This window comes from Dermacentor albipictus, chromosome 3 (assembly GCF_038994185.2).
Source record: "Dermacentor albipictus isolate Rhodes 1998 colony chromosome 3, USDA_Dalb.pri_finalv2, whole genome shotgun sequence".
NCBI classification, from domain to species: domain Eukaryota; kingdom Metazoa; phylum Arthropoda; class Arachnida; order Ixodida; family Ixodidae; genus Dermacentor; species Dermacentor albipictus.
The window spans coordinates 106709683-106724806 of record NC_091823.1 but is presented as its reverse complement, the minus strand read 5'-3'; the positions used below and the strand labels follow the sequence as shown (position 1 = coordinate 106724806).

The window sequence follows — 15124 nt, the reverse complement described above, 5'->3', positions numbered from 1 at the left end:
CAAAGGGTGTAAACATTTCTTAGAGTGTACGTGCTATTGGAAGATCTTATATATATATATATATATATATATATATATTGGGCATGGCAGGACAGCGGGCGGCAGAACGTTGGGTGGGCGGATGAGATTAAGAAGTGTGCAGGGACAACATGGCCACAATTATTACATGACCGGGACAGTTATATATATATATATATATATATATATATATATATACATATATATATATATCCATCCTAATAAATACCACAGACACCTTTAAGTGGTCCATGGTGTCACATATTCATATCAGCTTCTGTTTTAACCAAATATGCTACTCGGAATAATAAATCCCCACGCCCTTCTGATGCATAATTTATGTATACTCATCTTTGCCTTTCTTTGTTCGCTCTCCTCTTTAATAGCTACAGCTCGGAGGGTATATACAGTAACGAAATAATAAATAAATCAGTAAATAAGTAAATTACACTTAAATGCTGAGAACAGCTAACCGCAATGTGTTATTTTATATGCGCGTAAAACTCCTTGTGCACATTGACGAAGTCTGTCGTGCGCGTTTTAAGAAGCAACAACGACAAAGTAGGACTGCGAAAATTAATATAAGAAAGATATGCGCGAACTCACATGCAGCTTGGCATCAGCCCATACCAGGCGCGATGACTCTTTGTCAAGAGTAAGCCCGTGGGGCCAACCCAAGCCGTCCTGGACCAGGAGGGCTCTGTTTTCTCCATCCATGTGAGCTGATTCAATTCGGATCTTGTTTCCCCAGTCAGTCCAAAACATAGCACTGCGATCCAACACGCCTTCATGAACTGGCAGAAGTGTAACGCAGCGGACTTCAGCGTTTTGTGAAGAGCTCAAATTTCGGTTATGTTTTAGGAATAGCTATATAACGGATTAAAACATATTTGCTAATATTTATCAGAAGGACATTCTGCATATCGCTCACTGCCCGTTACACTATGCACGCGCGTACCTCTTGCTTGCGGGAGCTGAGGCCTCTGTGAGGCTTTATGTCTTTAGTCTCATCCTACTTTCGTGTGGATGCACGAGAAATAAAATTCAATTCAATACATGAACACGGTGGAGTGAGTAACCGTGATGATATTGAAGAAAGCATTTGAAGCACACATACACTTTAGAAAAAACCTTATACGTAATTTTATATAGTAAGCCGATTTCGTAGCCATGTGTAAATGCATCCGAAAAGACAGCACAAATCTGAAAAAAGATATCTAGAAAACAGGACGGAATAACCTGACAAGAGCTAACGGTACTCTGACACTGAAATAATACAAATAGAAGCAAATTTGCCGCTAACCTTCGCGAGTCAAATACGAATAATGTTTTCTAAGCAAAAAAAAAAAAAGAGAGAGAGAACATTATTTGCATGGATGACCAATTTTAATCAGAAACGTGTCACTCACAGTAATATTTGAACAAACGTTGGATAGCGATGTGGGCTCTTAGTTTAACGGTCTAGTTTGGGTATGGAACATTTCTTTAGGAAATTTCAGGGATTCTCGAGTGCACCTGGAGATCATTTCGACCCATGTATATTCTTGTGGCTTCTTTGTTGCTCAAGAGATCTAGACTGATTATTATATGGAATTTTGTGCGAGACGCCCTCTTTGAGCACGGGATTTGTGACACTTCCGCCATGCTCCCACGTAAGCATAACAACCATTGATGTGGCTCCAAAGGGGTTCTGTAGTTCTTTTTACAGCAATAACGCGAATGCTAGTTGAGCGATTTATTTCGGAACTAGTGAGGCAATGTGATGGCAACGGAAGGTATGCTGCATGCCCTGCCATGCTCATTGGTACGCATCTCATGTTGCAAAAGTACTGCGTTTTCAAAGGAAGGGAGCGAAGCGCTTACATGCGGTGCCAAGATTTCGCCAAGGTCACCTAGCTTTTTTCAGTCAACAACCGGTTATCCTTGAAGGGCTTATACTGGCTCCTCACGCCTATTGGTTCAGCTAGCTTGAAAAGGTTCCGATTATGATACAGAATAAAGTTACAAAGGCATGAAAACACTCCTTGACGAAGCATAGACTAGCATGCGTGTTGGTAGTTTGGCAATTGCTGTGGTAGCGCGACATGTTATTTCCCATGAGAGTTCTCACAAAAATTCGAGGAAAAAAAAAGCACGTTCTGAGATATATTAGATGCCCCTCTATACGTCTTGATGCATTTCCTGACGGGAACTGGCGTCGTACAGTGTCTGTCATGCTTCCTTAATATCACACACGGCTTCCGGGAAATCAAAGAACCCAAATAGAATCACATATAGTACAAACTACTAGATGTTAGGCTCTAATGTCAGCTAAAGATGAAATCAAATGTGTATAGTATTCGAATGACCAGCTACCGACTGCGCCAGCGTCCGCAGCAGCTACCTTGCGGTGGCTGTTAGGGTCCGCTTATGATATTTTATAGCCCATAGACCCAGCGTGCGTAATTATCGTGCGGGGACTCACTGCGGTGGAGGCCCGTACCTTTTTATTTTTTTTTGTTGCTATGTGTGGTTGCCAACTCGGCCGACTGAACAATTAGGCAAGTGCATGTGTCCGTCGGTACGTTTTGTTTTAATGTTTACTACATTTATTAAACTATAACAAAACCCTTTATACTATTTGCAGTTTCGAACACAATAACAATATAGTACACAATGTAGTTAGCAAAATATTGTCCAAGGCGTGTAATTAAGGAAAATTCTGCAGTAGTATACTTCGTTAAACACAATAAAACTGTTTCGTAAAGCAACGAAAGGACATCACTTAAGCGAGAAAACGAAACACGACACCCGATCGTAAACTATCAACTGTTTTATGGCCCGTTTTCTCAAACATAATACAATTGATGGTTTGCGGTCGGACGTCGTGTTTTGTTTTCTCGCTTAAGTCCGGTCTCTTCGTGACATTGCGCATAAGTTTTATCATGTTCAATGGATGCAAAGAATGAACAACACAAGGCTCACCCCTTTTCGTAATGTAGCACGATTGCGCGCGGACTGTCGACATCTTTCCAGACGAGCACGTGCCTGTGCTTTCCGTCCAACTCGGATACCTCGATAAGGCTCCTGCCAGAGTCTGTCCAATAGAGCTTGCGGCCGATGGTGTCGACAGCGAGGCCTCCAAGCGTCTCCAAACCGAAAGAGACCACGTCCTTTACGCGGCCTCCGTCTGTATCACAGCTTTGAATAACGTGGCGTTCGGCATCGGCATAGTAAATTTGTTCTGTGGGTGGGGAAAGTTGTGAAGAACTGTTTTAAGGAATTAGCAGTAAACACAGGGAAAGCATTACATATTGTTGAAACTATTAGTAATGCTGCATCTTCCGGCAGCTGGAATTGCTTTAATGGCTTGCAAACCTAAGTAGTATTGCTTAATATGAAATGATAGATAAACAGGCTGCTACGCTGCATGCTTGAGACATATTGAGCGCTCTTTCCTTCCCGCAATCATGCATATGCGAAATTTGTGCTTTGTGGCCCGCATTACAATTTATGCCCAACATCTGAAAGGAGTCTCGGAGGCGAACACACCCATGAATAAAGGCACATAAGAAACGCAGAATATAAGTGGAAGACTTAAGAGATGTTGAGCAACCAGCAGAAACACATATGTGCCTTCACAAAGCTTTATGGCAGAAGCTCTACACGTGCTCTCGTGCTCTATTTTCTTGCGGCCCATTATCCCAGGACATCGTAACCATTGTGACATGGGAATCATAGAGTGGAATGTTGCACAAACAGGTGCAATCGCCATCACGATGAATTACACGAAGGTAGAGAAAAATTAAGCAAAAGCAATTGACCGGCCTATGCGTTAATCTTTTCACTTGGGCGCGATTAATAGGTGATTTTAGCGTGTGAGAAGAGCACCTTTTTGGTCATATAAATAGTACCGGAAATTATTCAGGAGTACTCTATACACAATGCTTCTGCGACTCTGACGGACAGCTTTACAAGACACTTGTGTTTCGTAGGAACAGCCAAGTCAAGGCGTCAGAAATAAAGTACAGTAGCTGCCGCAATTCAATGGAATCTACACTTGTTCGCGTATTAATGAGTTTTGGTGGAAAGTCGTCAGCTGTGTAGTGAATCTTTAGGGCCCTTTTTGTTGAGCAATGCTGATCCACGAGCACAGAAACATCTTGAAGATATATTCTGAAGTAAAAGCGTACTAAAACATTAGTTTGTTAGCACTACTATTTATTACTTTAGAGAAAGCTTATTATATTTGTTGGCATAGAATTTAAATTGAGTAATCGAAGGTGTACTGTTTCTATCCTTTCTAGATAAATCACCTTTACCTGCCCAACATGATGATATTCGCTGGTGAATATATCGCAACGACAGTTGGTACTATGTCTTTGCATCAGTATCTAGCAAAAACTAACATACGAATGAACATTATTATAATTAACATATTAACATGTAATACTAACCATCACCCGTGTCGACGTCAACGGCGACGACATTTCGTAGATTTCTGAGCGGAATAACCACATCTGCCCAGTAAGGCACGTCGAGAGACATTTTTCGTATTTCCGTTCTACGAGAGAAGATAAGGAAACGTCTCATTCCTGAAAGGACGGGGTGTGCAGTCAGAATAGGAAATGGCTCAGCAAAATGACAAGCAAGCACAGAACATGCATTGAAAATTTCTTTTACCACTGAAGTGTGAATAAACATGATGGTGAGTCGGCTGAGTTGGTTAAAGTTCATGATGAACAGATCTTGAACCACACCGACACACCGACAATAGGTTACATAAGAGCAGACAGCACACCACTTTACTCACAACTGACGATTTTTAGTGAACACAAGGACTGTAGAGGTATACAGTTACACAATTTCATGCGCACGCGCAGCAGAGCATAGATACGAGTTAAATGAACGGAACCACTCAAGACAGAAAGTCACTTAAATTCAAATAAAAAAACGCAGGTAAATGACAATGATTAATGTAGGCGAACTTCGTATCGTACAAAATGATTGTGGCTTGACTGACGCACAATTTCCCCCGTTTCTTGATATAGTATAATTCTACGAGCTGAAGAGTTAGGTGACCTCGGTGTCCAAAAACTATACCAGTTTCTTTGAAAACCAGATACCAAGCGCGTTGTTTACAATAGTCAGCAATATGTTAACATACAGAAGCTAGTAACAATGCTTGATGTTCCCTGAGACTATCGTTGACGTATCTTTCGGACTGTCCCACGTACACGTCACCGCAAGAAAGGGGAACCACATATGCTACGCAAGCTATTTTACCATAGCGTAGACTTAGAAGTAGAGAATCCGCTTCGCAGGCGGTAGGTATTGGGTTCGAATCTCGGTGCCACCGGGAACACAGCAGCTTCTATAACGGCTAGAGATGTCCCCCGATCTGGTGCATGGCTGCTTGGGGGGTTTTCGCATCTCCAAAGGGGGTCCTACAGATTCTGGGAAGCTTCTCGGCGCTCCATGTCCAACCGCAGAAGGCTTTCTAGCAGAGTGTGTGCCGCGGCTGTGGGAGGCAGGCGACAGCTGCCTGTCAGGTACCTACCGGCAAAATGTGTACAAGTGCATTCCCGGCCAAGTTCTTGCCTAATGCGCGACCTCCATGCTTGGAAAGGACTCCCGCCTGATGGGAAATCGTCGAAATGGAGCCGGTGGCAATACTTTTTGAAATTTGTGCGGCGCTTAGTTTGTTCTGGTCCTTCCACAATAAGCATATCGGTCTGTACGAACCTCTATGACCCACTCCTAAGCAATGAGGCCCTCCGCGTGCGTGCGCGAGCTCACTGCGGCTTTCCTCCTCACTTCTCACTCTCTCTCTATCTTATCTTTCTGTTTCCTTTTTCCCGTCCCCCGGAGTACGGTAGCCAGCCCGACGCATTTCTGGTTAACATCCCTGCCTTCTCTCTTTAGTTCTTCTTCCTCCTCCTCCTAAGCAATGGACCCATGGAAAGCCGGATGCCTGGCCAGGGGCTGTTGCGCCTTTCTTATAAACCGGCGGGTATACTGTGGTGGGGATTGAAACACGTACAGGAGTAGTAAAAAAATTCCAAGGCCACAGCGTGTTCGACAACGTTCACTCTCAAGCAAGTTGCGGAGCTCCTGGAGTAATTTTGTCACTCGGAAACTGTAGGTGGTGAGAAACAGTGTCCCTTGCCCTCTTCAGAAAAAGCTTTGGGCTCTTAGAGTCTGATACATGACATGCGTGTTGCGACATGCGACATACATGACGTGCGTGACAACGTGTTCGCGCAAGCTGTGGCCTGGAAACTTTTGACCGCGCCTGCAGATCTTGCAGCCCAGCTGGGCTTGCAACCCACTGGATCGCTGTGGCATTATTCGCTGTGTCGTTCCTTTTCTCTTCAAAGGTCAGAATTCACGCGCCGATATTCGCGCAGTCATTCGTGTGAACGAAAGCCTTCTTAAGGCAAATCGTTAATATTATAGGGAAGGGACTTACTTTGACATAGCTCTCGCAGGAGAAAGCATTGTTAAAAAGGTCTGCGGTCAATGCTGTGTTCTTTTGAACATGCGTGGTATTTAGGCTAGTTATGTGACGCGTCATAATTGCGTTTTTGAACTTGGTTGTGTTTTAATAAAATGACGAAATCGTCAGCATGATGGCAATTATCGGACTTGTAAATGTTATATAGCACTTTTTCACGCCTTTATCTAAATTGCGTTTTCAAGTGCTGGATAATGATGTCTTAACACTACGATCCAAAGTGATCTTTCCAAGAGGTTTCTACATTATACAGACAACTCTCCGTGAAGCCGCGTTTTTGCGACTGTATGGGCCTCTGGCAATATTCAACATGATGATGCCTAAGAACTCAATGAACAAATCTATGAATTCTGAAACGCGGCAAAAGTTTGGTGGAAATAATCCTCATTATCAAGAACTGCTTGCAAGTGCACCACATCTGAAAGGACCCTGTGTAAACAGCTGCGTTTACTCAGAACTAGAGATATGAGTTAAGGCCCTAGTTTAGGTCTATGTATCTGATCTTTATTAATTAAATGAGCTAATTTTCACCGGTGCCACGTTGATGAAACTTGTGCGCAACGAAAATGAAGCTTTACTGAACGTTTAAGGTGCCGTCGGTACTTCGAGCAGAAGGGATTTCATCTGAACTGTGGCCAAAATTCCTACAAGTAAAACAAACAAACTTCCCAGAAGATTGCATGAGGCACACTTGAAGATTATGAATAATATGTACAGTGAATATTCTCAGGAAACCCTCAGATAAGGATAAACGAACGTTTTCTTATTTAACCAATATTATTCAGGCGTGAAGTGCTTAGAAACCACAGAAACACAAAAAAAAATGACGAGAAGAAATTTTCGCTATAGCTATCTCCATTTTGTGCCCGTTCTTGCGAATGCAATATTTACGCCTCGCTCACATCTTGCCACTCACCAGAAACCGCAAAAGCAGTAGGAGTGGTCATGAGGTGCTCACCTCTTGAGCATGTTTTGGTGTCGTTGAGGAGCATCGTCCCAGTGGGACAGGCACATACAAAACCCTTTGGCTTGGGCGCGATAAGGCACAGGTGGCTGCAGCCGCCGTTATTCGACGAGCATGCGTTTGGTACTGGAAAAAGAGAAAAAAAATTATGAGAGATCATCAGTGATTCGCTCATAGTACTTGTATGAATTGACTCGCTGCTGGGTGACCTGAAGACGTCGCAAGATCAAGCACTAAGGATTTAGGGGCCGAAATGTGCAATGAAGGCACTCTTACGTGTGTCTTCTCGTCCCTCTAGAGTCATTAGAGAGCGATGCAGGAGGCTATGTGCATTTTGTTTACGTCACAGTTTCGGCAGTTCATGGATGCTGAACAGCAGAGGCCGATTATTTATTTACTACCTCACGGGTACGCACTAACCGCTCGAAACGTTTTAACAACTGTGATTATTTCATAAAATGCACTTGCATATATGGTCCCAACGGAAATTGTGTATCGTGCTCTAATAAATGCCATAAGTCACGATAGAGGCTGAAATAAAATGGAGGGGTATAACGTCCCAAAACTACATATATGGTCCAAAAGGGACGCAATAGTGGCACGTTGCCACAATGTGGGCTGACCACCGTGGTTTCATTAACGCGCACATACATATGAGCACACGAGCGAGTCGGGAAGTCGAACCCGGTACAAATTGCTTCGCACAAGAACGGCGTAGCTGTGGTGCTCAAGAATGCGTGCGCAGTAGGATAAACAGAACCAGAGAGTAAACGAAGGAATGGGGGGAGCGGGGACAGGCAAGTGCAAGAGCTCGCCTCGTCCGCACCTGAAGGTCTGTTTCGATGAAAGACGAGTATGTTGCGGAGGCCATCGCGGCCCGGCAGGACGGTTCTCCTGTTCTCGCCCGTAGCAGCATCGGCCGACAATATGGCCTTCTTGTCCCAGTCGGTCCAGTAGACGCGGCCATCGAACACCGTAAGCCCGAACGGGTGAGGAAGGTCATGGGACATGAGCACCTGTGCGAGGAAGACAAGTCTACTTATGTAGCAGCTCGACATTCACCTCTAGACAGTGGAAAGCAAGGGGGTATTGTAGTGTAATATTATTGCGATAGCAATTACATGGAAACTGCAGGCGCATTTTCCCTGTCGTCGTTGGCGTCGCTATGGTGTTCCGAATAAAATCCAAGTGCGATAAAATTGATGCCGCATGTCGTAGGTGCAATTGATGCCGCACGGGTGTGAGTGCAAGCGCGCGAGTGTCAGCAGAGAAGGATGATGACTCGATTTCGCACCGCAATTGGGGAAGGAGGAGCGCGCCGACTTCCATGACGCGCAAGGCAGCATAGAGGCTTGGGGGCGGGGGGGGGGGGGGGGAGGCTGGCGTTCTACTCCGGTGGTGGTGAATATGACGCGACCGACCGTGGCCCCACAGGCCCTATCTTGAAAGCGAAGTACTACGGAGTCTAGGTTGGCCGATGGCTGGTGGCTTCGTGTGCGCTGTGTTTTCGCCGCTTAGTTAGCGTTGAGGCGAGAGCCAGCACGAAAGACAAATCGCTCGCTGCTGCTGCCGCTCTTCCACACGCCAGAATTTTGACAGCCAGTGTTCGCAGTTGTCGAGTGAGATGCGTTCACGTGACGCCATGATTGGTAATTTTGCTAGTAAACGAAAGTTTATAGGCCCATAAAGCAAATATCCTTACTTTGTATGGCTGTCTAAAAATTTGCTATCCCAGTAAATGTTGCGCCTGTCAGGCGAAACTGCGATATTTTTTTGAAATTCGGATTGTAAACATATGAACCAACAGAGAGGAAAACATTAGAAAAGCCAAGTTGGCAACTGCCACCGAAAGGATAACAACGTGTGCCTGCTATTCAAGACAGAGTGAATAGAAATATAGTAACTGATATTGATGTATAGTATTTAATTGGCACAAGGGCCCAGATATGTCCGAAGCGTGCCATGAAATGGAGTAACTGAAGTACAAAGAAGGGAAGAGGAAACAACAAAATAAAGCAAGATGACATACCAGAATGACTAACGTAAAGGAAAGAAATATTTTTTTCGAGCAGTAACTACGAGTGCATAGGCCTAATTTATGACACTCTCCTTCTCCTCTGAGTAGTAAGGCAGTTAGTCTTACTTGTAATTGAGTCCCTGAACACGAGAACATCGTTGCAGCGTGTTGTGCAGGTGCTTCAGTGCATGCTCCAGAGTTAGGGTCCAGCCCACTTTAACTTAATAATAAAGCAAAAGAACAGACTGCAAGCATGGCCATGGGGAACTATACATTCAACAGTGTGCAAAATGATGGACGAATCGCTCTTGTGTTGATGAAGAAGAATCATGGCGGGGATGTTTTACGAAGCCACTTTTAGTTGTACGAATTCCTAATGTTTTGTGTTTCATTTGGTGGCACTTCCGATGTTATTAGTTATCGCATGGGCACTACAGGCGAATTACTGCCATCGAGGCCAGCGTTGCCGTGAGGTTTTGCATAATGTGCAAGTGCGATGAGATCGCGACCGCACAGCGTATGTTGTAGGTGCGAGGGAAAGCGTGTGAGGGTGAACCTAGAAGGATGGTGGCTTGATGCGCCGCGTTTTCTCGCTTGCCTAAAGGGACGAGTAGAGAGGTGTGAGCACACTCGGAGGGGCTTAAGGGAGGCACTTTAGTGCGCATTCTCTCGTCTATACTCCGGACACGGCTGAGCATAGCGTGGCTTAGCGCGGTCGCTGTCTGTAGTGAGTGCAAGCGCTAGGTGGCCTCCGAAGCCTCAAGGCTTCGTGTGCACTGTGTTCTCGCGCGCAAGGTTCGCATTGAAGCGACAGGCAGTATGAAGTCCATTAATTGCTGCGGCCACTCTACATCATGCCAATGTTATGACAGCGAGTGTCAGCGGCCGTCGAGTGAGATGCGTGCATGCTTGCCGTGGGTGCGTGTGTGACAGCATGCTTTCTCGTTTTACTAGTAATGAATATTTACTGCACTTTGCACCGCACTTTGCGTCTGATAAAACCACTAACTTGATTTCGCATAGCTGTCTTTTAATTTCTATCGAAATGAATGAATGAATGAATGAATGAATGAATGAATGAATGAATGAATGAATGAATGAATGAATGAATGAATGAATGAATGAATGAATGAATGAATGCTTTATTCCAGTGCCTTGTACAGGGCGCGCGCAACAACTAGGGTTGACGAGATAAAAGCAGTCTTCACGACTGCTTGACAGACCTCGAAAACCTTGCAACTCGGGAGCGGTGACAATAATACAATATAATCAGTGATTACATAACATATGAATATGTTTGGCACAACAAATATAATGCAATCTCAAAACAACTACCAAAAGAAAGAAGGAAAAAAAGCTAAAAAATAACATAAGGAAACAGACAAGGAAGCGGATTTTAGTCTTCATAAATTTTTGTCAATTTTCTTCTGTTCATAAATTTTCTGTTCAAGTTTAAAATGGCTGCAACAGAGCGGTATACTATGTATGGTTACAAACATTTGGCAATTTCAAAATTCCATGTCTCAAGTGCGCTTTCTAGAGTGATAGATGGAGTCCAAAATAAACTCTGCTTGAGCCCATGCCGCAATAAGCTACGTAGAAGTAAAAAAAAGAAGGCAAATACAACATTTCTGCACTCAACTAGTCTCCTCACGCTCGTGTGTGGAGCTCACCTGCGCTGTTCGCTGTCGCTACAATGCAGTGAAAAGTAGCCACACGTGAGGTTTTCTTCGTAAATTCTACATTGAACAGGCAAAGTGCGATCGGCTTAAACGACCCGAATACCGCTGTAGATGGGAGAATGTTTCTTCAATGCGCGATTTTCACGCGCTGCGAAGCACGCACCTTTCTTTTCATGGTGGCGATGTGGATGAGCTCTATGGTCTTGGTCGCGCCGTCGGTCCAGTAGAGCGTCTCTGTGGAGTAATCCATCGCCAGCGCGTTGGGCCAGGTCAGATTGTGCTGCACGATGACCGACCTTTGCTGACCCCCCATGCTCGACCGCTCGATTTTCGGTAGGTCGCCCAGATCCGTCCAGTACATGTACCTGGGTATGTTTTGTACGTATACCATTAGCTAACGTCCTTTGGTTAACATGTCGCAGAGCAACAGTTAGCAAAATGACAGGTTAATCAGATTATTATTTATGCTATACAAAAATAATTGGCTCTTAATAGTTCAGAGTGGTGCTGTAGAGGATACGCTGGTTCGCAGCTTTCATGCCTAGTTATGAGTAATAAAGCCTGAAAAATACAGACCCTTTCACAGTTGACAAAAATAGCCACTCCACGACTTGCGGTTTTGCTCACTGACATAGCCTGCTAAATCTAGCAAGCAACAACAGCATCAGCCGCTATATTGAGTAGGAGCAGTGCGTTAAAATCTAAGCCCGCACATTTTCAACACTCTTCCTCTGCACTGAATGACAGTGTTACAAGACAACATTAACGCAAGTTACACGAGAAATGTTATGTGTTAATATTAAGGCGTAATGCGCATATCTTTTATCTCAAAATTTAAAATATACTTTCCGCACAGTGGAAGAACTTAAATACATGCTTTTTATTCCGGCGCAGCGGACTGAGGCCCATGACCGGAAGTTCCTTGGGGCCGCTCTCTCGCTGCTGTTATCGCGCGAGTGAAGCCGTCTATATGATAGCTCCAGCACGTCGTAGTACTACTACTACTATATTGTCACGTCGCCGAGGCAAAGCTAAGATAAATGCATAATGCACCTCACAAAATATAGATGCGACTGTATTTCAATTCAGTTTTATTTTCCAGTACATGAGGGAACCTAGAGGGAAACCGGGGCAAAATGCTGTCGCAGCAGCTAGATCAGGGCCCAGGCTACATTTCATGACAGCAGCACTTGCAATACGATAGCATAGAGCAGTATAGGTCAAGTACAATTTCTGAGAAAAATAATGTTAAGGCCTCACCCGCCATGCGCGTGTGATCATTCGAGTCACTCGCTAATATTTTTTATGCTTGCTTCTTTTTTTTTCGACATGGAGCACTTCACCTTGAACGCGTCTTCCTAACTATCACGCGATGGTTTGTCAAGCTCACCCCCGGATGGGATCCACAACAATTCCACGCGGCTTGTCCAGGCCGTCGTAGATCAGCACAGCCCGGTGGTTCCCGTCCAGGTTGGCAACTTCGATCCTGTCGTTCGCAGCGTCCGTCCAGTACAACTTCCGGTTCACCCAGTCCAAAGCCAGGCCAGCCACGCTCTCCGCGTTCGTACCGACCACGACCTGCGCCGCGCATAGGTGTGATACGTGCGCGAGCTACAGAGGTGGGCGAATATCAATTTTATTTTAATACGCATAGAATTCGAATGGTAGGTATCGAATGTCGAGTAGTAAAACGTAGATGCGCATACGTATTTACAGCAGGAAGTACACTTTGGCGTGAGCACGCCTGTACAGACTAGTCCAAAAATAACGACTATGCATCTGGGAGAAAAGATCTGCTTTAAACAGAAGCTTTTAGACTAACAGTCAGTAAAAACTGCACGATTACTTTAAGAACATTAATAATGCGAGGTTGCAGAGAAGCATTTCAAGCATTATGGCTATTGTATGGAATGAAGATTTACAAAAGCAATAAATAAATGGTTATCAAAAAACGATCAGAACTTATTTTGGAAAAAAGAAACGGAAATACTGAAGGATCTGTGTGCCGTAAAAGCATGCAAGAGGGGCTGTTGCAAAGAAGGCATAACTGGACGTGGCACAAAGTCTAAGATTCCTACATGACGAGACTGCCAAGAAAAATAAATGAAATGCTACACAAAAAAAGAAAAAAAAAGCTCACAGGTAGGCATGCAGGCTTCCGCCTAAAACTGAAAATATAACTTGCGATATAGATCGTGTTTCTGCATTCCCTCAACTCCTTGTTTCAAATTTCTTTACTTCCGATAATATTGTAGCACAGGGCCATAGTTTAACACTCGAGTCAATTGTTGCGAAATATTTGGTATTTTTTAAATATTTGCAAATACCAAATCATTTCTTTTTGACGACTACTGCGAACAGTTAATGTGTAATATATTCCAATTGTATTTGTTCACCTGTATTACGAACTCATAAAACTTATCGAAAAAAAGATGGAAATAGCGTCCATCTAGAAGCTTCTCACAAAGTAAGTATGCAGTTTGTACTGATTGCTTGTAATATGCATAATATAGTCGTCGCGAAATTCCGTGTTGATTTAACGGGCATCAGTAAGTTCGACATTCCGGGCTCGTAATCTGAATAATTGCCCGAGCTGCGATGTTCCGAGTTAAGGTATTGTTAACCGGTATAGAATAAGTTACTGCGCTAATTAGGCCCCAGTCGGTAAAAAAATGCAGTCCAAACGTCGATAAGATTGCTTTTCTTCTTTGCTTTCGTTAGTAGACACTCTTTCTCATATTAGCGCCTATCTGCAAATACAAACGCTAACTCATGCGTATTTTGCTGTGTTCAAATTTCTTCTATAAGAAAAAGACAGCAAAAGAAGGTGGGTGCGAAACCGTATAAAACATTTAGTTATCGGTATTTTGCTTTCAATAAAGTATGTGTGCTTGTCTAGAGCTACGAATATTGGTATTTAATAAAGGGAAAATCTGACATCGACCCGATTTTATCTTTATTAATTACTTCTCTCCACCTAGCGGGTTTCCACAGAACTACTAGGGCAAAGATAGGCTTTGCATTCTAAATTACCTGGCTTTCCAGACCAAAACAAACCGCCGCACGGTACGCTACAACTTCGCTTTTGATAATGAGATCCAGGAAAAGCGCTTTGTTTTGGCCTATTTTAGGTTTTAACCTAAGGAGGAATTCCCCAGTCATCGAATACGCAAACAACGCATGCAGGGAAAATTACCCTGCACCGTCTACGTCCGGTCACATGAGCTACTATTCTATAAATGCTGTGAACCAAGTTCTGCTGGCGTGTACGTGTACTAAGTCAAAGGCGAATGTTTAAGTAAGCGTTACAAGAGCGAATATTCGCTCACTCCGAAGGCATGCACGTAAGCCCGAACACAGAGTCAGCTTTAAAGTTCGATTAGATCTCAATTTATAACGGTAGCTGGGGCGCTATAACGTGAAGCTATTCCCATCTTTTATATTCCAATTCTGCAATCAGCCCTCCGCGATCGCTCCAAAACTGTCTTGGACCCCCCCCCCCCCCCCCTTCGCTTGTCTCTCACGCGACGTGACGCAAACCGTGATAGCTCCCCTTCTGATATAACATGTGCACGCTGATTATGCATCATTTGACCGAACAAAAGTAAAATAGTTATTTCTGATTCGACGCCTTTTCGCCATTAGCCCTCAGTTATTGGTCAAAAGTTTTCGGGCTGCACCCACTTCATCTGTCTGTCACTCGATGTCCCAAAACCGCCAAAAATTGCCACGTCAAAGTGACGCGTACTCGTTAAAGATGCTTTAATGTGCCGAACAAAACTGAAGTTGCTTCTCAATAGCCGAAAGGTGCCCCGTTCTGAAAGCAATAAAATATGGTTGCCACCGATCGCTCAGGCACTGGCTACTCGCACCTGCCGCAGCGCGTGGGTTAATTAGCGTATAATAAAACTTTCTGCGTGGCCGTGTAACGTTTTCGAGCACTTTGA

At 44.1% G+C, this 15124-nt stretch overlaps 1 protein-coding gene across 1 annotated transcript in view; it reads right to left on the bottom strand.

Annotated features, from left to right (window-relative positions):
• LOC135904890 (low-density lipoprotein receptor-related protein 4-like) overlaps positions 1-15124 on the bottom strand; it is a 216091-nt gene that overhangs the window by 20446 nt on the left and 180521 nt on the right. Inside the window, exons 15-21 of the mRNA XM_070535911.1 lie at positions 12568-12755; positions 11341-11542; positions 8305-8494; positions 7473-7604; positions 4455-4592; positions 2983-3241; positions 625-787 (exon numbers count right to left, since the gene is read on the bottom strand). Coding sequence (XP_070392012.1) covers positions 625-787; positions 2983-3241; positions 4455-4592; positions 7473-7604; positions 8305-8494; positions 11341-11542; positions 12568-12755 — 1272 coding nt within the window. The remainder of the gene's footprint in view (positions 1-624; positions 788-2982; positions 3242-4454; positions 4593-7472; positions 7605-8304; positions 8495-11340; positions 11543-12567; positions 12756-15124) is intronic.